The sequence below is a fragment of the Mytilus californianus genome, unplaced genomic scaffold (genome assembly GCF_021869535.1).
Source record: "Mytilus californianus isolate M0D057914Y unplaced genomic scaffold, xbMytCali1.0.p SCAF_3, whole genome shotgun sequence".
Taxonomy (NCBI): domain Eukaryota; kingdom Metazoa; phylum Mollusca; class Bivalvia; order Mytilida; family Mytilidae; genus Mytilus; species Mytilus californianus.
The window spans coordinates 115,166,732-115,191,017 of NW_026262679.1; the positions used below are offsets into that span (position 1 = coordinate 115,166,732).

At 32.4% G+C, this 24,286-nt stretch overlaps 1 protein-coding gene across 1 annotated transcript; it reads right to left on the bottom strand.

Moving 5' to 3' along the window:
- Positions 1-3,026: 3,026 nt before the first annotated feature.
- LOC127735893 (negative elongation factor A-like) lies at positions 3,027-24,286 on the bottom strand. The gene is made up of 11 exons (XM_052246313.1): positions 24,051-24,286; positions 16,955-17,123; positions 16,418-16,579; positions 15,298-15,387; positions 14,037-14,179; positions 12,019-12,082; positions 10,971-11,098; positions 9,602-9,701; positions 4,990-5,249; positions 4,160-4,259; positions 3,027-3,257 (listed from the first exon to the last, which is right to left on the bottom strand). The coding sequence occupies exons 1-11, from the start codon at positions 24,249-24,251 to the stop codon at positions 3,079-3,081; spliced, it is 1,596 nt and encodes a 531-aa protein (XP_052102273.1). The 5' UTR covers positions 24,252-24,286; the 3' UTR covers positions 3,027-3,078.

The window sequence follows — 24,286 nt, forward strand, 5'->3', positions numbered from 1 at the left end:
GGAAAAAGGACATATGACAGACTGAAACTTTATAACATAAGGCATCTATATACAAAGTATGAAGCATCCAGGTCTTCTACCTTCTGAAATATTAAACTTTTAAGTAGTTAGTTAACGCCGCCATTGCCGCAGAATCACTATTCCTATGCCGAGCTTTCTGCGACAGAAGTTGCATGCTCGACAATAAAAATCTACTCTAACATTGTTAGGTTGATTTTCTAGGCACTTTATATTTATATATATATGTATATTTAAGTCAAAACATTTGTGCAACAGTAGATTCTTTTATAATTTTTTCCTTATCTGCGCAGTATTGCCTATTCTAGATGATACAGTACATATATAATATTCATAGATATTTTAATTTGTTTATGTACTTGTTCCAAATATGATCTCTATGTTTCATCTCATAATAACTTGGGAATGTTACCAGTATAAAAACACAAGGTACCGGTGAAAAATGAATTCTGAGGCAGACCAAAAATAAAGGAAAATATGCCGCACAGCCGTTTTTTTTTACCTTTGAATAAAAAAGTAGCGCATATCAACTTTCCATTCTAGGATATAATTTTTTTACGAAACTTCATAGTAAAAGTTGCACAGCTTTAGCCGCAAAGGGAGTTCCTATGGGAAATTGAATTGTCTATATTTACAGAAGTGCAACCTATATATATATATTGTCTCTAATGAAATACCACCAGTTAAAAAAAGATAAATTGCTTCGCAAAGAGCAGCTGGATACGACCGCAGAGGTCCAACTATGAACAGTTGGGGCAAAAATGGACACAATATTCGCGCTTGATACAGGTCTGAATTTGGATTGTAATTCAATATTTGACACATAACAGGTTTCTGACAAAGAATAACTGTAGTCAAAGAACTTAGAATTGGTTATATGATTTTAATTCATATTCAATTTTTTGCTTTTGTGCAATACACTATGCTGTTGCAAATTGACCTCCCTCCCCCCTTTAAAAAAAAAAAAAAAAAAATTGAAGGATTTTCTTTTTGATTTCTGAAATCTTGAGGAGAAAAAAATTGTCCCCCCCCCCTCTTTTTCCAAAAAAAAAAATTCTTTCCTCAGTCATGGTCATAATTTCCATGGAGTATGCAACCATAATAACCCATTTAAATACATCATAAAAGTCTTAAAATAGAAAATGACTTACATAATCATAGCTAAAATTAATTTACCTTAATCAGCATTTTTAAGATTATTATAATTAAAATAGTAACTTCTAAAAATGAATTGACAGCTAATCACCTCAAGACAATACAAAAGTTCTTTATACATAATTTAAAAGCAGTGTAAGGGAGGTAATTCAAAGTAGTTTTTGAATTACCTCCCTTACACTGTAATTTGTACTTAAGTTATTGTCCATTAACCAGGACACCCTTGTTTTTTCTTACTTTTTTGCCCCTAATTCCTAAACCGTTAGAGCCATAACCCCCCAAAGCCAATCCTAACCATCCCTTTGTGGTATGGAAACTTGTGGTCTAATTTCAGAGAGATCCATACACTGTTCCACAAGTCATTATCATGAAACTAGAAAAATGCTTATTTGGGCCCCTTTTTGGCCCCTAATTCCTACTTTGGGACCATAACCCCCAAAATTGATCCCAATCTTCCTTTTGTGGTTATAAACCTTATGTTTAAATTTCAATGAGGTCCATTCACTTAAACTAAAGTTATTGTGCGAAAACCAATGTGTCTTAGGACGACGACGCCAACGTCATACCAATATACGACCTTTGTGGTCGTATAAAAAGCTAGAATTTTGTCCTATCTGCAGAGACAGTCCATCTTAGAATGCCAAACATAGAGATGTTAGTCCATCAGCAGCAATAACTATTTGTACAAAGCTTTATATTTTCATATCTTGTAAACAGATGCCTAATGTTACAATTTAAGCTGTATCATATTATGAATGTGAAATATAAAAAAAAATCTCAATTGCAACATGATTAAAAAAGATTTTATTCAACTCACATATTGGATGGTTTCAGATATTCCATGCATTAATTACTGAATTTTCAGCAGTTTTCAGTGAGGGACTACCAACTGTAAAATTATTGAACTTTTCATCTCAGTTCAATCCTGGTTTTTAGTGGGTTTTGCAATATTAGTTTTCTGTGCAATGCTTTGTGAGCCTTTGTTTTCTTTTGAACATGGTGTTGTCAAACTTTTTATTTTGATTTGTTTATGCCCTCATACTATCTTCTATTATTTTTATATCACAGGTTACCAAATTTTCTTTTAGGTTTAACATCTATAATGATAAAAAAACTAGAACTGTGAGTGAACTCGTAAAAGGATACTTTTACCCTGCCTTGCAATACTATGAGAATATAAAAGAAAGTAATTTTTGATTATCTCCCCTGTAACACATGGAACCAGGATATATTGCTTTAAACACATCCTCAATTAGTGTTCTACAATTATGTAAAGTGTTATCAAAATCCATCTAGCTGTTTAGGAGGAGTTGTGCTTACAAGGCATACAGGTAGTCCATCACAGACATATTGAAAGCTGTAATTAGATTTATCTCCCCCTTAACATTTTGGGCTGGGTTCCTCAGGTAGACCCTACAACTGTGTAAAATATCATTATCAGTCTAGCCTTTTAACAAAGTTGCACAAAGGCCCAAAGAAAGGGTGATTCCTATACCCTCTTTTATTTTGAGTGGTATATTAAAAAAAAAAATGTTTGCTGTTGATTCCAAGGTACCTGTACTTTTTTTCTTAAAACTGATCAACAAAAATGTTATTAAAAATTACAACCATATATATATATATATATTATGTAAATGAAATATTATCTAAAGTGCCTTTGCTGACATGACAATCACCAATCAATCATAAAGTGTCATTTACTCCAAGTATTCCTTCATTTTCAGAAAACCCTTACAGTATCATCCCCCTCTCCCCCCTAAATATGGTATTGGAATTGTTGTCAATACATCTCATGTCAAAAGTTAAGAAGAAATTTAATACATTGTACAACAAATATTGATGATGCACATTAATAAAACAACACATGACATTTTATTAATAAATAACAATAACAATTGCAACAATCTATAATTGTTCACATTCCCGATATTTCTTAATCCTTTTCCATTCCCCAGTTTGATAGTTCATTTGGAAAAACACATCAGCCAACATAGGTTTACTTGTATTATCTGCCTGTAGTACCATCTCCTTTGTTTCACTAAGTCGTATACTTAAAATATGACCTTGTTGAGGACATGGGTTATCTACAAAAAAAAAAATACCACATTGTTCTTGCTGATGGCTTAGGACATTAAGGAAAGAAATAAAAATGTATTACTAAATTTGTGCTGAATTAGGGCTAGAGTTTTCTAGCAAAACAAAAATAAAAACACACTGATTTTTCTTTAAGTTACACTATCCAAAACCTATAACAATGAATGCACAAAAAGAAATGCATCTTCAAATTTCTGAACGTATAAAATGTGGTTTAATAGGCACAATTCAAAGGTTGAACTATTGTATCAACACCAGTATATTGTTGATGACTACATGTTGCCCTCAAGATGTCATTTGGTTATTTTTCTTCTTATGTTTCTGACTCATTGACATATACTAAACATCTGCTCTCATTCATGCTAGCCAAATCTTGGATCAGATGTATAATGGCTACCTACATCTCTATGTTTTTTCTCTTACTATACACAGTAAATCTATGTGAAATATCACAAAAAAATCAATTCAAAAGTTTCACATAGTTTGATTTCAGAAGCTGCTAATTAACAAAAAAAAATTATTTTTAAAGAGCCTTTCTCATTTTTTTATATGTTGCTCAGTCTTAGTTTTCTATATTGTGTTTTGTGTAGTGTTGTTTGTCTTTTTTCTTTATTAGCCATGGCTATGTCAGTTTATTTTCAACTTATGAGTTTGATTGTTCCTTTGGGTTCTTTTGCCTCTCTCTTAATTTCTAGAATTTTATATGAAACAAGTTTATCAAACTATGAGGATGTTTTTAAGATTGGCTAGTTTGGTCTCTCTTAAAACAAATGGAATAATCAAGTTACTGACAAGAAGACAAATCCTTATTAGGTACAACAAATAACTTCCATCCACTCAAGGTTGGTAAGAACATACAAGATCTTAGCTTTATAACTGGTTCATAACATACCTCTGGAACCAGCCATAAACCCTAAAATTAATGCCTTTTCAGGTCTGGTCACAATATTTGATGTTCTAAACATTTCTTGTGCTTCTAACATTTGTTCTCTCTGAAATAAAACAACATTTTGAAACAGTCTTAATAATTGTGACTTTTTTTCTGAAATCAGATTGGTAGTGTTCCAAAGGTTTACAGGTTTTGTGGTCTCGATAGTCTTAATGATTAACAAGATCTAAATTGATAAATATAAAGAGTTTAATTACTTGACAAAAATCAAAATCTGTCCAAAGAATCAATTTCACTGAAAGTAGGTCAACAGCACTAATTGTACTATGGTGCATGATCTGAAACATCTCATAAATATACAAATAAATTATTCTGAATATCAGCTCAATTTTTCAGGTACAGAAATGACATATTTAATGCTGACAGTATAAATTTTCATCTAGAAATTAACTATATTCTTCAGTAAATGACTGTATATTTGTTCCTCAGTTGGGATTTGTCTGGAAGTTATGTAAACAATGCTTTAAAGGCCGTACTTAAACCTATAATTGTTTACTTTTTACACATTGTGACTAAACAACTCTCTTACTATCCATTGGTTAAGTATAACTATGGGAAAAGGGGGAGGGGGCAATGAACTGCACAATGGAAATTGTAAAAAAGTTCACAATAATGTATAACATATTTACATTTCAAAAGGTTTGGATGTGAGATACTAAAATTATTGCATAGAAATTTATTTTATAAAGGACAGATATATGCATGGAAGGGGATACAAATCAATAAATAATTTCATGGTCCACTACAGAGATATTAACATGAATTGATCTTACTGTCAAAGATAATCCTTTCTTTGGAGCATTTTGCTGCTGTGTCGTCTGCAGCTGAGGTTGTTGATTGTTTAGTTGCTGTATTGGTTGTGTAGGTGGTTGCCCAGGCAATGAAACAGGAGTGGGTTGTAATGGATTCTGTGATTGGACAGGCAGTGATGACTGTGTTCTGATCTGTGATTGGCCTAACTGTTGTTCTAACTGTTGCTGTAAATTATCCCTAGCCTGCTGTGTTCTGGTTGCTGATGTCATTGCAAGTGGTGCTGTGTAAACACATAAAACATTTGTCAGATTCAGTGCATAACATGAATTACTGTAAATGTAGAAATTTTTGCATGCAATTTTGTTATTTCCATTTTTGTAGGATGAACAAACTAGAGGCTCTAAAATGCATGTGTGCATCTTCAACAATGGACACTCGCTAACATTGTATTTTTTGTTGATCTTTTATTGCTGATAATTTTTTCTGTTTACAGTTTCTCTCTATCTTAACTTTTTGCCAAAAACACAAAAAAAGGGCAAACAAATTTTTTTTCATTTAAGGGCAATCACTCCTATAAAGAGTATACCAACGATTTCGGCAAAATTTGACTTATTTGTAGATCTTGTCTTGCCGATCATTTTGCTATTTAAAGTGGCTAACAGTTTTCAAGATAAGAGGCAGAACAATAAAAATTGGTAAAAAGTATTCATTAAAGGGCAATAACTCCAAGAAGAGGTGAACTGACGATTTTTGCCAGTAGATTCATTTGTAGATCTATTCTTGCTGATAATTTTTGCTTATTTGATCTATATATTATATCTATCTATTATAGTTTTTCAGATATTAGGCAAAAATCGCAAAAAATTGGTTAATATTGTCATTAAAGGTTAATAACTCCAATAAGGGGTCTTCAGACAATTTCATCTGTGTTGATGCATTTGTAGATTTTGTTTATTGAAGTTTCTATCTATCTATTATTGTTTTTCAGATATTAGGCAAATAGGCAAAAATAAAATGCTCCCCTGGGCGCAGCTTGATACGACCGCAGAGGTCGAACCCTGAACAGTTGGGGCAAGTATGGACAAAACATTCAAGTTTGATACATAACTGAATTTGGATTGTGATTAAATATTTGACACAGCATAGGTTTCTGACACAGAATGAATGTGGTCTAAGAACTTAAAAAATTTTAATTTACCTATTCAAACTATATCATTATTATTTGCTTTTATATATAAATCAAAAATAACCAATTTAAAATGGAAAATTTTAAAGAAAAAAAAGGACCCCCCCCCCCAATTTTTTGAACCCCCTTATGATTCATCAGCCCCAAAATCAATCCCAGCCTTCCCTTTGTGGTATGGTACCTTGCAGTACAATTTCAGAGAGATCCATACACTTGAACACAAGTTATTGCCTTGAAACTAGAAAAATGCTTGTTTTTTGGCCCCTTTTTGGCCTCAAATTCCTAGACATTTAAGGCAATTACCCCCAAACTCAAACCCAGCTTTCCCTTTGTGATATGGAACCTTGTAGTACAATTTCATAAAGATCCATACACTAACACACAAGTTATTGTCCTGAAACTAGAAAAATGCTTGTTTTTTTGCACCTTTTTGGCCCCTTATTCCTAAAATTTGAGGCAATTACCCCCAAAATCAACCCTAGCCTTCCCTTTGTGGTATGGTACCTTTCAGTACAATTTCAGAGAGATCCATACACTTGAACACAAGTTATTGTCTGGAAACTAGAAAAATGCTTATTTTTGTCCCCTTTTGGGCCCCTTTCCTAAACGTTTTGGGCAATTACCCCCAAACTCAATTCCAGCTTTCCCTTTGTGATATGGAACCTTGTAGTACAATTTCAGAAAGATCCATACACTTACACACAAGTTATTGTCATGAAACTAGAAAAATGCTTGTTTTTTGCCCCTTTTTTGGCCCCTAATTCCTAAAATTTGGAGGCAATTACCCCCAAAATCAATCCCAGCATTCCCTTTGTGATATGGAACCTTGTGGTACAATGTCAGAGAGATCCATACACTAACACACAAGTAATGTCTGGAAGTTACAAAAATGCTTATATTTGGCTCTTTTTTCCTTAACTGTTGGTATCATAACCCCCAAAATCAATCCCAACCTTCCTTTTGTGGTATTGAACCTAATGGTAAAATTTCATAGAGATCCATTCACTTAAACTAAAGTTAGAGTGCGAAAACCAATGTGTCTTCGGACGACGACGACGCCAACAACATACCAATATATGACCTCAAAATTTTTTTGTGGTCGTATAAAAATTGGTAAAACTGGTCATTAAAGGCCAATTACTGCAATAAAGGGTCATCAGATGATTTCAACCAGATTTTTTAGTAGATCTATTTTGCTGATAATTTTTGCTAATTTAAGTTTCTATCTGTCTACTATTGTTTTTCAGATATTAGGCAAAAACGCAAAAAATTGATAAAAGCGTCATTAAAGGGTAATAACTCCAATAAGGAGTGGTCTGACAAATTTTACCATGCAAACTTTCTTGTAAATCTTGTCTTGCTATTATTTTTGCTATTTAAAGTTTCTTTTTATCTATTACAACTGTATCAAAACATTGTATCTAAATGTTAACTGCAAAAAAACTTAGTCAATTTAACAGTAACAAATGGAAAAATGAAGATACTTTAAAAATTTTGCTCTGGATACTATATTTTGATCATAAAAAAATTTCTGTTGAAATTTCACAAAATTCCATAAACATGATAAAGGTTTGACAAATTTATTGATGTCTGAAAAACTTGAACCACAACTTAAATGTTGACAATGCAGATGATACGATGGCTATATCTTGCTTTCTCAACAAAAATATTGCAGGTTCAACAAAATATCATCTTTGTGTTATTTATTAGCCCATATCTGCCATTTTTTTCAATGTTTACTTTGTGTATTGCTTCACTTGTCATATGTTGATTTCAAGCACCAAAACAATATTGCATAAATTGTCTATTTACAGTGGCAAAAACCAAATTACATAAAGTGCTGATTTTAGGCTTTATATAAATAAATATTAATAATAAGAGAGTCTTTGCAACATCTCTGCTTTAAAGCTTAAAATTCATGTAGGCATAATATTACTTATGTCATTTGGGATATTAACTGTTTTGAAAGGTTCCTGTATGGCAAGCCGTTTAACTATTTATTCTAACTTTAAGATATCTAATAAACTTTATATCTCATATAGTTTATAAGATATCTTATATAGTTTATAAGATATCTCATACAATTTTCTTTATATTGACATATAAACTATATAAGATATCTTATAAAGTATATGAGATATCTTATATATCTTATATTAGATATCTCAAATAATATATAATATATCTTATAAAAACAAGATTTTATAAGATATCTTATAAAATTTATAAGAAATCTCATATACTTTATAAGATATCTTATATACTTTAAAAGATATCTTCTAAAGTTAATAAGATATCTGGTATAGTTTATCACATATCTTATATAGTTTATAAGATATCTTATATAGTTTATAAGATATCTCATATAATTTATAAGATATCTCATATAATTTATAAGATATCTTATAAAGAAAATTATATAAGAAATCTTATAAATTATATGAGATATCTTATAAGATATCTTATAAACTTTAGAAGATATCTTATAAAGTATATAAGATATCTTATAAGTTTTTATGATATCTTATAAAAACTAGATTTTATAAGATATATGTTCCAAAGTTTATACCAGTAACAAAATAAAGTTGTTAATTATCACAAGAAGGTGTGAAACTTCCTAATCGGTTATGACAAGTGACAAGTTTTTGAAAGGCAAACCCGTCATTCAGTAATCAATTGTTGTCTTTGTGATACCTTTTATTTCCCTCCCTAATTAGCAGCGTGAGGTTTTTAATCTAAAATATAAAACACAGTTATGAAATTGTAAAGAAGGAAAGATACTTTTCTTTACCATTCATGGTTGTTGCCTCTTTTCTAAATTGTTGTCATTTGGTATTTAGCCATACCGATACAATCATTGATCCATGAAACAAGAAGAATGTGTCCATAGTACACGGATGCCCCACTCGCACTATCATTTTCTATGTTCAGTGGAACGTAAAATTGGGGTCAAAACTCTAATTTGGCATAAAAATTAGAAAGATCATATCATAGGGAACATGTGTACTAAGTTTCAAGTTGATTGGACTTCAACTTCATCAAAAACTACCTTGACCAAAAACTTTAACCTGAAGTGGGACAGACAGACGGACGGACAGATGAACGGACGGACTAACGAACAAACAGACACACAGATCGAAAAACATATCTAACTAACGTAGGTGGGGCATAAAAACCAGCTCCACATTGTGGAAGTACAAATTACACGACCAGGGAATGTACAGAAAAAATGAAGTTTCCTTAAATCTATTAGAAAGAGATAACCTATTTTAAAATCTGCAGAAATGCACCATCAATTACTACATCAGAAGAAATTGCAAAAATCATCCGACTTGAGGATCAAAGCTTAAATCTTGGATTTCTGACATGAAAACGTCATTTGACTTAAAAGTGCATTTACTTTTACTGGAGTATCAACAGTAATTTGTAATCAATAATGAACTTACCTGTAAGCTGTGTATTAGCTCTAATCTGTGGAACATATGACACTGAAGGGCCCAGTGATGGGGTAGTCCCAGTAACAATAGCTTGTATTGCTGGAAGTTTCTGAAATGATAGACAACATTATTTTTAAAATAAATTTCTTATAAAATCAATTCTAAAATATATAGAAGTTTCCTTTTGGAAGTTTAAATATTTGTTTTATCATAATGGGAGCAAGCCAAACAACCTTGATGTAGTAACCCTTCCTGTAGCAGTGGGCATACTTACTGATAAGACAGAAAGTACCAGTCCAGAGTCATAGTGTGGTGTATAGGACACTGTTGATGTTAAGGCTTTCTAGGCAGCAGTGGATCTACTAACTGATGGGGCAGGAAGTACCAGTCTAGCAGCATAGTCTGGTGTATGGGACACCGTTGTTGTTATTGAGGCTTGCTCGGCAGCAGTGGATATACTTACTGATGGGGCAGAAGGTACCAGTCTAGCAGCATAGTCTGGTGTTGTTGTTGTTGATGCTTGCTGGGCAGCAGCAGCAGTGGGTATAGTTACTGATGGGACTAGATTTACCAGTCCAGCAGCATAGTCTGGTGTATAAGACACTATTGTTGTTGTTGCGACTTGCTCGACAGCAGTGGGTATACTTACTGATGGGGCAGGATTTACCAGTCTAGAAGCATAGTCTGGTGTATAGGACACTGTTGTTGCTGAGGCTTGCTCCAAAGCAGTGGGTATACTTACTGATGGGGCAGGATTTACCAGTCCAGAAGCATAGTCTTGTGTATAGGACACTGTTGTTGTTGTTGAGTCTTGCTCGACAGCAGTGGGTATACTTACTGATGGGGCAGGATTTACCAGTCCAGCAGCATAGTCTGGTGTATAGGACATTGTGGTTGTTGAGGCTTGCTCCAAAGCATTGGGTATACTTACTATTGTTTCAGATAAGGGTGAAGGTTTGGTACCGTTAAAACATTTAAACCCGCTGCAATTGTTTGCACCTGTCCTAAGTTAGGAATCTGAGGTTCAGTAGCTGCTGTTTGTTGATGTGGTTCATAAGTGTTTCTCGTTTCTCATTTTTTATATAGATTTTACCGTTGGTTATCCCGTTTGAATGGTTTTACACTAGTAATTTTTGGGGCCCTTTATAGCTTACTGTGCAGTATGAGCCAAGACTCCGTGTTGAAGACCGTACTTTGACCTATAATGGTTTACCTTTATAAATTGTGACTTGGATGGAGAGTTGTCTCATTGGCACTCATACGACATCTTCTTATATCTATTTACTGATGGGGCAGGATTTACCAGTCCAGCAGCATAGTCTAGTGCATAGGACACTGTGGTTGTTGAGGCTTGCTCCAAAGCAGTGGGTATACTTACTGATGGGGCAGGATTTACCAGTCCAGCAGCATAGTCTGGTGTATAGGACACTGTTGTTGCTGCGGCTTGCTCGGCAGCAGCAGCTGCAGCTTCCTTTTCTTTCTTAGCTTGCTCTGCAGCCTCCATTTCTGTAAGATACCAATAAAATGTTAAATTACTTTGGCTAATTTTGGAAAAAAAATTATTATCAGTTCACAGAATATACAGAATGTTTCTTATGTTGAACATTAAGAGACTTATCAACCAATGTTAAAAATCAAAATCATCACATGTATTTTTTTACATGACTACATCTTGGGTTTACTGCATTTATCACATTTTGCGAGAAAAAAAAAAATTTAGGTAAAAATTTATTGCACATCGTCCACCATGTTTATTGTTTTTTGGGTTTCTTCTAATTTTTCTCCGATCAGTCAGCATTCTGCTTTTTAACCATGAACTCGTCACATATTCTGATTTTGTCAGATAAACTATTATAATCATCTAACTGTAAAAAGGTAAAAGCATTTGATGACTATCAGCAATAATCTATGTTTTAAAATTTTAACATTTCATATTTCAAGAAAAGGTACAGTGTTTGGAATAGGTTGTTTTCTGGACCAGCAGTTTCATTTAAAGAGGTAAATGTGTTTTTGTACCTACCAATATGTATTGGAATCAGAATTTAAAGTGAATATAAGAAAATGAATTTGGTTTGAATAAATTGTTCGTTTTGCATCATAGTAACTCGCCTATATTTAATATGTTTTACCTTGATCTTTTGTTAAAAGTGATAATATTATACATTACAAACTTGAAATTATTTGAAACTTCTCATGTTTTACAATCATTCAAACTCATTTTACCCTTCAAGCCAGGTTCAAATAAATTATTACCTGCATGAAAAGACTATTAGCTTTGAGGCACTCAATTCAAATGTAATGACAAGTTTTTTCTTGCTAAGAGGTTGGCAACTATGCTCATGAACACATAATAATGATAGCTCAACTTGTTCTTTTTTCCCAATAATATCAAAATCAATGAAAAAGATGATTGCACTACTGTTTACCTGCAATTTTTCTCCTTCTCTTTGCCTCTTTTGCACCAAGCGGTAATTCTTCCATGTCTAATAACTGTACAATAAAAATATCAATTTTACCAACAAATCACTTACATTTGTGCAGTAGTCCTACATTGTTCTGGTTAATATTACCTTTTAATTGGCATGCATATCATAGTTTCTAGTTTTTCAGATTTTCTCCATCAGACAGAATATAATGTCTATTAAAGACTATTCTATCACTTTTAATGCTTAAAAAAAACCCAAAATAACACAGAAATGTAGGTTAAAACAGACTATTAGGGATTATTCAAATCTCTTCTTTTTTAATTGATTTGAATAAGCCTCCTTCTCAGACCCTTTTAATTTTCTTAGTCTGAAGACAATCAAACCACATCTCCTTATTTTTATAATCATGAAATGATGTAAATTACTAAAACTCTAAAAGTACTTGGTTACGTTTTCATCTCTCAGTTGGTACCTAAGAAGTTGCACTTGTTGTCCTGGCTAAGCATACACCTGCCTGTAATTCAACAGGAAGTAGGTGTATAACAGATCAGAAAAGCACTTACACATATAATAAGTCATCTCTCAATCTGCAGACCGGATATAGTCATTCATATAAAAATTGAAGTGTGTCTGACAAAAAATGTTCAATATATTGAAAAGTTCAAAGTATGAAGTTACAGGATGTTGGTGTCTGTCAGATTGTAAAAGCATTCACTCATTACAATTTGTCACTATCAAGCTGCTACCCAAATATGAAGTAATTCTGTTCAGTAGAACTGGAGAAACTTGTGACGGAAATATTAAGTTAATTCAACATTGAAAATCCCAAGTATCAGTAAACAGAGAGAAGCTATCTGACATTTAAGAAAAAATAAGTTCAAAAAGGAAATAGATGTTTCCGAATACTTATCCTATAATACAAGTTTTGCGGATTTACTAAGTGTATAGTAATGAGTATTGTTTACAGTGATTAATATAGACAGCATACTTTGTATGTATTGTGTTTAGACACTTGTCTATTGATGAAGACTGTGTATTGACCTTTGTATGTCATTTGGTTTTTTGTGATTGTGGATTGCTGTCTATTTGATGTATACCTCACATTCAACATAATTCATATATAGAATTAATATGAAAACAAGAGTTAGTTTTGTACCTACTGAATCAACGCTGGTTGGACACTGCAGATTGCTGACTATAGAAATTTACTATGCAGTTCTTTGTCAAAACAAAATCAAAAATCTGAATTGTAATAACTTTTATTTTCAGAAAATGATTCAGATTATAAGACCTCTGTTAATATGTTGATGTAAATGCTTTGTAACTTATACAGCTTCAACAGGCATATTTCATAATCACTAAAGAAGCATATCTATTTGTAGTTTTGGTAATTTTGATATGCAGCAATGCTACCAAATCACAAATCTGTAAAAATGAAGTCTATAGACATTTTCAATAAATCTTACATTTAGCATTTATAATCTTCTGAACTCTGTCAGTCAAGCAGAGTGAACACTATACTGTGACGACAGACATGATCAACTCTTTTCGATGACGACAGACAATGTTGAGCACTCAAATCTTCTTTGACCGACCCCATTAAATACTGGACATCAATACAGAATACTTCACTTTTATGGAATATTGCCACTTCTGTATAAAATATTTCAGTCAAATATTCATAATCCTGTATTTTTTCTGAACTTTTAAAATCATTTTGCTCAGCACATTTGAATCCATTATTATTATTAAAAGTTAGTCATTTATAAAATATTAAGTTTTACAATCACTCATTTTTTTTTCTTTCATGTATGCCTCTGTGATGAATTAAAGTTATAAACCCAAATCTGCTAACATTTTATATCCTTCATTCTTCTGACAGGATTTCTTTCTTTAACAACCAGATCTTGGTTTTAGTTATATATATAAACTTGTCTGATTGTTTAAATCACGAAGAGAGACTTCCTGTGATGGCACTGAAAGACAACAATATCATCTGAGATTCACATCAATCTTACCTTTATACCAACATCCTTGCGTACTGATGTAGGCCTGGCCATTGGTGTTGTAGGTGTAGGATTGACTCTGCTTGGGCCTGAAGTCCCTGGTGATCGAAATCCACTGGATGGTGGAGTCCTATTTGGCAGTCCTTTAAGTGGTGCTAATTATGTTCAAATTATATTTTGAATTAAAATAAATCAAATCAAATGCAGTCTGACAGTGAATACCATATACGTTGTGTAATAATGAGGTATTTTCTAAACAAAGCAAAAATCTTTCCAAACAATACTTAAGGATGTAGTTAGTTGAAATTAAAAAAATCTAGAATATAATATTGATAATCTAAGTCAGAAGAGCGTTAGTAAAGGAACAAAATAAGCTAAAAATATTGAAAGGTTATGGACTCCTTTTAGCGATATTTGATTTTTAAAAAAAATTACGGGAAAAGGCTGATTGGGACTTTTACCTCATGTTTAGCATTGGCATTATTTGGGTCTCAAATCATAAGAAAATAATGGGGAATGTGTCCATGGTATTGCATATAACGTCATAAAGGGACATAACTCAAGAACTGTAAAAGTGACGCTACCCAAATTTGTACTTGATCTGAGTTTCGTAGTAATAAGCATTGTGTATAAGTTTCAAAACATTTGGTTGAGGCAAACCTAAGTTAGAGAACGGAAATGAAAAATTTAGCAATTTTTCCATTTGTAAAGGGCATAACTCTAGAACAGTATAAGTGATGCAACCAAAACTCAAACTTGATTTGTGTTTTGTGGTAATAAGCATTGTGTATAAGATTCATAACATTTGGTTCAGGCAAACTCAAGTAAGAGAACGGAAACCAAAAATTCAGCAATTTTTCCATCTGTAAAGGTAAAAGTGACGCCCCCCAAATTCAAACTTGATATGTGTTTTGTGGTAATAAGTATTGTGTATAAGTTTCATAACATTTGGTTGAGGCAAACTGAAGTAAGAGAACGGAAACCAATTTAGGGACGTATGGAGGGACGTACAGACAGACAAGGGTAAAACTTTATGTCCCTTCTGCTACGGCGGGGGCATAAAAATGCTTTGAATCATGCAAATACCAAAGCACTGGCCAGATTGTACGCTCATGGACTGATAATTCACCAGCAACGGTACCGACTAAAAGGTATAGGATGCCTTTGCTCACAAAACATGAATAACCTTCAAGAAGTATGCGCAAAACCAAAAGTAGGAAAAGCTCTTACAGTCAAAATGTTTAATATTATACCAAGATTGTTTCATACATACTTGCATCGTCCATTTTCTTAGCAAAACTTCTGACTTTTAGTGGTAAACTACTGCTTGGATTATTTTTTTTACTGCTGGCAACTTCAGTGGCTATAACAAATAATGTTCATTTTTATATAAAACTGTCTGTGACACAACATACATTTTTTTAATATCAAAATATTTAAATAAAAAAATTGATGAATAATTGATAACAAATGCTCAATCAGCATGTTCAAGAGTGCGAGGAATTGGGTACATAGCTGTGACTTTTTTTGTGTGTCTTTGGGTTGATGTCTGATTATGCATACCTCATAATCTTTTTTTATTCATATTACATGATATTACTGTTTAAACTGTTTCAAATTGTTAATAAGTTGTGAACAATTGTTTATTTGAGAAAGTTTGAGGATGGATCAATACAAAACCAATTGACAAACATCAACCCCTAATATATAGGTATGAATAAAGAGAGGTGTGGGTATATCTTATTGGGACCTAGATCCAAAACATAGCATATACAATAAAATGCTCCGCTGGGCGCAGCTTGATACGACCACAGAGGTCGAACCCTGAACAGTTGGGGCAAGTATGGACACAACATTCAAGTTTGATACAGCACTGAATTTGGATTGTGATTAAATATTTGACACAGCATAGGTTTCTGACACAGAATGAATGTGGTCTAAGAACTTAAAAAATTTTAATTTACCTATTCAAACCATATCATTATTATTTGCTTTTATATATAAATCAGAAATTACCAATTTAAAATGGAAAATTTTAAAGAAAAAAAAAAGGAAAAAAAGGAAAAAAAAATCCCTCCCCCAAATTTTTTGAACCCCCTTATGATTCATCACCCTCAAACTAAATCCCAGCCTTCTTTTTGCGGTCGTATAAAAATTAAAAGACCATGTACTTTATCTCTTTGTTCTATTGTCTGTATGCTACCAGTCTATACAGAAAATACCAACTTTAACATCTCTGGTTGACCCCAACAACCCATGACCTCCTGCACTGTGGTGAGCACATTGTCACGAGACCAAAGTGCTGAAGAATACAGAAAGCAACTTTTGACAAGTTGCATAATGATGGATCTAAATTTTAAATATGCAAACTTAAAGAACTATGTTTTGCATACATTTTTGCAGTAGTTCAGCTCTCAGTATTGCAGATTTAGGTTTTCTCTTCAATGCAAAATGTTTAATAGGTTGTGGCTGCTGTCCTGTAGCTGCAATCAAAGCTGTTTTGTTCAGAAACTGACATTCCAATGGTAGCATCCGTGCTCCAGCTGCTTTCTTTACTGAAATTTATTCAAAACTTTATGGTTTAAGTAAAGTAAATCATATTTGAAGTTCAACACTGTCATGCTACTCTGCTAGTTATAATTATATAATGTGTGTGTGTGTGTGAGTGAAGACCTTTAAGATTGGTTGATGTTTGATCTTGAAAGATCGAGTCAAATGAAAAATACCTGTGTTTATGGTTTCGCTATTTACTCTATGTTTGATGTGTTTGCCTCAACATTTTTATTGCCACTTTTGATAGCTGTGGCATACTGTAGAAATATGAAATATTTTCCTATACATTCAAAGGCATTAAAGTATAATCAGCAATACAAAAAATAATTAACAGACATCTATTCAATTGTCATGTTTATATGAGAGGTAAAACATACCAGCTTTATTTAAATCTGAAGTCATTTCTGAAAAGATGCCATTATCTTCCAGATCTAGATTTAATGTTCCCATTGATGGAAATGTCTTGAGAATTTCACCAATCATGGACACCCACTGGTCAGTGTCATGTGTGGCCATCAGAAGTATTTCTTCCAGATCAGCTCTCCACTGAAAACATGCAAAAGTTATTGTAAGTTTAGTAACAGCATCTTTAAATATTTGCATTGAAAAATTCTTTTGTACTGTAACTCATAGGGTTGCAATGAATTCCTAACTAACAAACAATGTTTGATCATGTATGAAGTTGATAGCTCTTAGTTTGATATACATGTAGTAAATGTCTAAGGAAATATTTAGCTTTACTAGACTTACATTTGTAAACATTTTCTGAACATTTTCAAACAATGTTCACAGATGTAATTCTAACATATCTAAAAGCTTTCTGATCTTAATAAACATTTTATCAACTTACCGGGTAACATGTAAATATCAACTATTCATGATCAAACAAAATTTTACAGGATTATTGTCAATGTCCAGAATTCCCACTGAGTAACTGTTATAATCTTTTATTACCACTTGTAAGTTACTTGGACAAATTCATTTGTTTTGTACATCACATGTAAATTTTGTCTCCCTTTACAGTCATGACAGTTTTAATGCAGATACACAAGAATTACTATTTAGCCATTGACTGCATTAACCAAAGGACTACTCACGACAATTCTATAGTACCATGAGTACGTAGTATAAATAACTTCGATGATGAATGCTAACAGATGAAAGGTTCCATGAATAAAAGTTTTGTTTAAAAAAAAAACAACTGAAGAATAAAATAACAATACATGTATCAAGCAAAAATAGTAAATACATTAACAGTTGGAAGTTTGTTTGACTGCTGATTCGCTCACAAATACTGTAAACCAAAAAAAAGTTCAATGTACAACAACATACACCTTAACTACTGACAAAATGATTGAGTATTGTTATACAAGAATATATATCTGTTTTCTACGGAAGTCCATTTAGGACCTCCCAAAAATATAAATCGAAATCACGAATTAAAATCGTTATCAAGAATTTATGGAATTAGTTTTTTTTTTGTATTTTCGTAAAAACAGATTAAGTTTGTTATCTCAATTTTTTGTAATTCAACTTTTTTTTTTTTCAATTTGTGATTACTGATTAAATTTGTTATCACAGATTTTTGTAATTCATGATAATGGTTTAAAACCATTATAACAAATTGTATAATTTGTGATAACTGTTACTACAAATTTGTGATAACTATTTCTACAATTTTTTTTTTTTATAACGAATTTAATAAGTTATAACGATTTTAATCCATTATCACGAATTACAAAAAAATTGTGATAACTGTTTCTACCAATTTGTGATAACGATTTACACAATTCGTTGATTTAGAAAATTTGTTACTATGATTTAAATCTGTTATCACGAGTTACAAAAAATTGTGATAATGAATTTAATTCATAATTACAAATTATACATGTTATAAAAACTTATATTTTTACAGACACCATCACGAGTTGGTTGACCGTTATGGAATATCCGTTTCACAGATGATAGCGGAAATGTTCCAAACGTCGTAACTATAACATGTACAATCTAGAATGTGACTTACCGAATTAGACTTATTACTGGGTTTGTACTAACATGAGCAACAGGACCAGTGCCACATGTGGAGCAGGATCTGCTTACCCTTCCAGAGCACCTGAGATCACCCCAGTTTTTGGTGGGGTTCATGTTGCTCAGTCTTTAGTTTTCTATCTTGTGTTTTGTGTACTTTTTTTTGTCTGTTGGTCATTTTCTTTTTTAGCCATGGCATTGTCAGTTTATTTCAACTTATAAATGAGTTTGAATGTCCCTATGGTATCTTTCGCCTCTCTCTTATATAACTAATTCCAGAAATTCGTAATCACAAATTTAATTTGTTTTTAACGAATTCTTCTATTCATGATAACGATTTAAATGTGTGATTTCTAATTCAAAAATATATTTTTTTGGAGGTCCTAAATGGGCTTCTGTAGTTTTCTGAAATGGATGTGACTTCAATTATCCTTCTCAATATTTTCTTCAACTTTAGCATTTTTGGCATTTAATATTACACATGGCTAGTCATGAAGTTGAGCATGGAATTTTAAAGAGATCTGTTATAAATTGAAGGTATGCAAAATTTAATCTGGAGCAATTGTTTGTCATACTGTAAGTAGCTTTGTACAAAAAAAAGTAAATAATTTTGACATAATCATGATAATTAGCCCACTGAAAATAGTTTTTATTTCAACTGTTAAAATCAAAATATATACCCTATTGCAGGGCAGATTGTTTTTCCTATTAACAAAGTCACATAAAATATAAGCTAAAACAGTGGTAATATATATCTCAATATCCAAATCAGTAGTGGGACATGATATTTCTTGTTCAATTGATCTTTAATGAACATGAAAAAAGGCAGTTTAAGGAAAAATTGTAGAAAGATTTAAATTTTCTGGGCCCTGATGCAATTTTATATATCACATGTATATATTCCAAAAGTAAAAATATGAAAATCCAGTGCTGGACTATAGCTACCAATTAATGTTTTAAATTTAAATTAATTGTGCATGTTTTTGCATGATATTTTAAAGGAGAAGGTCCGGTAAGGGCTAGTTTTGGCCTAATATTCGCAGTACATCTAATGAAAGATTTTAGACATTTTTTTTATCACTTTAGTGTCTACTTAGGTCGATTCAATTAGTTTATGTAAAAGATTTTAACTGATTCGGTCATTAGAGAAGCTCAAATTCACGCTTTAATATGCAAAATCTATCAAAAATGCCATAAAACGTCATTTTTCAGATGTTTTTTTCTCTAAAATGGAAGTGGCCGCATTGGTGTTCAGTCTCAACCTTTATGTATGATATGTATTATCATCAAATACAACATATTTCTAAATATTAAGAATGAACACAAATGCTGCCACTTCTGTTTTAGACAAAAACCGTCTTAAAATTAGCACAAATGCTAAAATTGTGAAGATTTCAGTAATATTGCACGAATTTATGATGCTATTTCCTGCTGCATGTGCATTTTATTGTCAAAAACAGCCCATATTTAAGAAACAGATATATTCTATTTTCCAATAAATAGCTAAAAGTTTACATTTTAACATATTTGTAAATATGCTTTATTTTGGGGCCAAAAAGGGGTCTTACTGGGCCTACTCCTTTACTGATAAACAACTGAAATCTTTAAAAAAAACTCAAAAAGAATTCTTACCTCCATTTGGCATTTGGAATACCTCTACCAATTTACAACAGATACAGACATCATTTGCATGTGTAAACAATGTATAGAAATAACATGAAATAAACTGTTACATGTAGATGGTTCTGTTGTATAGTTTAAAATCTATTTACTCTTCATGAAAAAAATCAATTATTGTGTCAGCAACTGTTCAGATATCCTGTTCTTGATTTTCTGATTTGGACGGCCACAAAATACTTTTCGTAGCCACACAAAAATAAAGTAAAAAAAAATAACACATCTTGAACCAGTGAATTTTTAACCTACAGCAACATTTTGTACTCCCTCCCCCTTAAGTAAGCTGTTTCTCCCAGACTTGTTGAAAATATAAATCACATCTATTCTACATTTTAATATTCTATCATTTAAACATAAAAAATTTGAATTTTGTTTTAAATTTGAATAAAGGTTCAATATTGTTAAAGTTTACAATCTTTCTCAACTTATTTAGGTTATTGTTTGCACATAAATATGATGGTATGGTTCAGAGCTCATATAACTACGCAACTAGGGCAAAGAAGTAGCTTTTAATACTATCCATCAATTCACTTTTCCTGACCACTAAAAGTGATACATGTATCCAAGTGTTCACAACAAATGTGTTTAAAATTTCAAGTAGTTACTAATCGTCATATTCTTTTCCAAATCACTTGTCAAAGATTGTTATTCTTGAAAGTTTTTCTTTGTCTGCCATTAAAAAATATATATATTCAAGAATAACAATTAGTAACCACGGACAAACAGGAAAATAAAGAGCCAAAAAGAGAAAAATGTGCTTTCAAAATGCAAACCCATAATTCGACCTTAGAACGTTAATACACATATTCCCAATAGAAAAATATATGTGACAAATGATATCAAATGAAAAAGTATAATTTCTGTCAAAATATATATATTGGTTTCAACATTGTCCTAACAACATGAACAAAGGGCTAAAACCAGAAAGGTTTGGTAATATTTCACCTACAGGTTTTTTTGTACCTTCAATAACAGATGTCATTCAATTGGGTCATCTGATGGCCTGGCCAGTCAATTGGCTTGCATAATCAAGACATTATGTATAGATAAATATAAGAAGATGTGGTATGATTGCCAATGATACAAATCTCCACCAGAGACCAAATGACATAGAAGTTAACTATTTTAGATCACTGTCAGGCCTTCAACAATGAGCAAAACCTATACTGCATAGTCATGATAGTAAGAAATAAAAGGCCTTGAAAATAGACCAATTTCGAGGTTATTTTTATGAATGAGTAAAGCCAGCTTAAAAATCAACTCTTATAGTGCAATTAAAATATACATGTGTGCATGTTTTAAATGTTATGTTTGTAATAAGATGATATATAAAAGCTCAACAGAGCTTCAGAGATGCAAACAGTTTTTTTTCCAGACATTTGGGCCTACAGGGTAGCAAGTTTTGTCATACCCATCAATTTTTTGCCAGACCTACATTTTTTTATATCAGCTTTTTATACAGTAAGAGAACGAAGATAGGATGTCTTTACAGTGACAGTTGCTTTAGTGGATTGTTTTTAGAAATATCTAAAATTCAATTGAGTTCTTTTATTTAATAATTACTACAATATATTTTTAATTTTTTTTATTGTGTACCACTGAACTGCAAGCTAGGGCCATTCTCCATTTTTTTGACAGTTCTCTAAGATTTTTAATTGATTACAACTTTCTCAGGAAAGTGAGGACTGAAAAGTCAATTCAGTTTTAAATTTCCCTCTTTAAAGTTCTCAGTTACAACTCTCATCACAGGGATACATGTACTAACAAAAAATCAATCAGATTGATATAATCTGTGTGCTAATTGTTTCCAGATCTTACTTTTTGTTATCCTTGTATATTTTGATATATTTGTAAATTGCATGAACATGATGAATAAATATATGTTTAAACTTCAAAAAGCAACATTTGAAAATTTTATAACTTTTTTACCATTAATGTTGGTACACAAAATTTTGTTTTAATGGAAGACTACTTTTCATATAATAAATGTCACATTTTAAGTGTTCAGATACATTAACTTTTATTTTGGTGGATAATTACTCATCAATTGAGGTGCTCCTTTATTAGAAGAAGATTCGCAATACAGTTACAGTTACAGAAAGAATGAAAACTGCTGTTTCTCTCCCCAATCTCATGTATCCCCATTGTTTACCGTGAAAGTTGACCTACAAAGTATTGATGTTTGAATCATATGATCTACAGCAAACATACTAACTTTAAATTAATAAATTTTCAACAAGGCAAATTTCAATTCCCCACTAATAGGTTAGCACCAAAAATGCTAAATCTTACTAAAATCCTAGAGAACTGTCTGCCGGTCATTGCACAAAAGCTCAATTTCTGCCCCCTCGGGCCAACAGGTTCGACGATTAGTTGCATCTCTGGAGCTTATGTTTTCTATATACTGACTTTGTCTATAAATAAAGCTTTTGAACTTTGAACTTGAACGCACTGTGACATTAAAATGTATGTGAAATGCAGAAATGTGATTGTCATCATTATGGTGGTTAGTCCGAGATTACTCTGACGTCCAACGGCTGTTTTGCCAGACAAGCTGGGGCCGTGGGACGTCAGAGCTCGTCCCATATCAAAAAGTGGATATTTGCCCGTCCAAAATAGATGCGCTGCTTCGTCGCTTCTGGTGCCAACGGACGGCCTTGGAATTATATAAATCGGGTATCAATTTGTTCATTTTTCATTTATCTCTTCATTTATGTAAGTTTCATCTACCTGCCACCCTTTATTTTCTCATATTTAGACAGTTTTCACAGTGACCCATCGATTCAGACATTTTTACTTTTATTTTCAAATGTTACGAGAGATTTTGCGACCTCGAGACTCAAATATGCAAATATTTATACTTTTTTCACCTCCTTTATAGGAGATCGATATTTAACATTTAGTAGCCAACCACGATTTTTCACCTCCTTTACAGGAGATCGGTATTAAGCATTTAGTGCCAACCACGATAACATTCGAAAGCTCTCGGATATTAACATTGCTTGCATCGTAAATGAGCGAGGTGTTAGATTATATATTCATATTGACCTAGGGTCATATGCATACATCATTTCCCATAGTCCATTGTGCCTTACTTTTTTCTCGTGATCACATGACAATCTTTCAAAATGAAAGTCAAAATGCCAGAATCGGTGGGTCACTGTGAAAACTGTCTAAATATGAGAAAATAAAGAGTGGCAGGTAGGTGAAACTTACATAAATGAAGAGATAAATGAAAAATGAACAAATTATCACCCGATTTATATAATTCCAAGGCCGTCCGTTGGCACCAGAAGCGACGAAGCAGCGCATCTATTTTGGACGGGCAAATATCCACTTTTTGATATGGGACGAGCTCTGACGTCCCACGGCCCCAGCTTGTCTGGCAAAACAGCCGTTGGACGTCAGAGTAATCTCGGACTATATGGTGGTGACTTTAAAATGCATGAAATGACATCTATCTATAATGGACATATGTTTCGTTTATAAAATGAAAATGCTTTATCTATATTGTCTCATGTGTTTAATGTGTATTTACGTGTAGTATCTATGTCAGTTTTAAAAGCTCTAATGTCTAGTAATGAGCTTGTTTTGTGTAATGTCATATATATGCACTTCCTCTAAATAAAGCTTTAAATTGAACTGAATTGAATTAATTTTACTGATCAACTTTCAAACTAGATTGAATTAGCCTATTTGGGGATAGGGTCATATATCACTTTTTATCAGTCGTTCGAAATTTCTAATGCATTGAGTTTGCGATCTAACCTGCTCTACATTCCTCCTTGGCAAGTGAAGAAATGACAACATTAGTTTCACTTTAACGTGTGGTTGAAGTGCATTGTAGCAAGCTTGGATATTTTGTAATTTTGCTTGGTTTATTTGTGAACATATGGTCTTTCCGGACCATAAATCGTCTGTAGAACCTAATTTGTTGTGCAGCCACAGAGCTGTGTCACCAGCAGCCATTTTGGAGAGGCTACCGAAATGCAAAATGAAAGGAA

Excerpts from the sequence above, each read along its gene's own strand:
- LOC127735893 (XM_052246313.1), bottom strand. The coding sequence starts at position 24,251 with ATGGCTGCTGGTGACACAGCTCTGTGGCTGCACAACAAATTAGGTTCT. Across the intron at positions 17,124-24,050 it reads CAAGGAGGAATGTAGAGCAG|TGGAGAGCTGATCTGGAAGA; the intron begins GTTAGATCGCAA and ends GCATGTTTTCAG. Across the intron at positions 11,099-12,018 it reads GAGAAGGAGAAAAATTGCAG|AAATGGAGGCTGCAGAGCAA; the intron begins GTAAACAGTAGT and ends GGTATCTTACAG.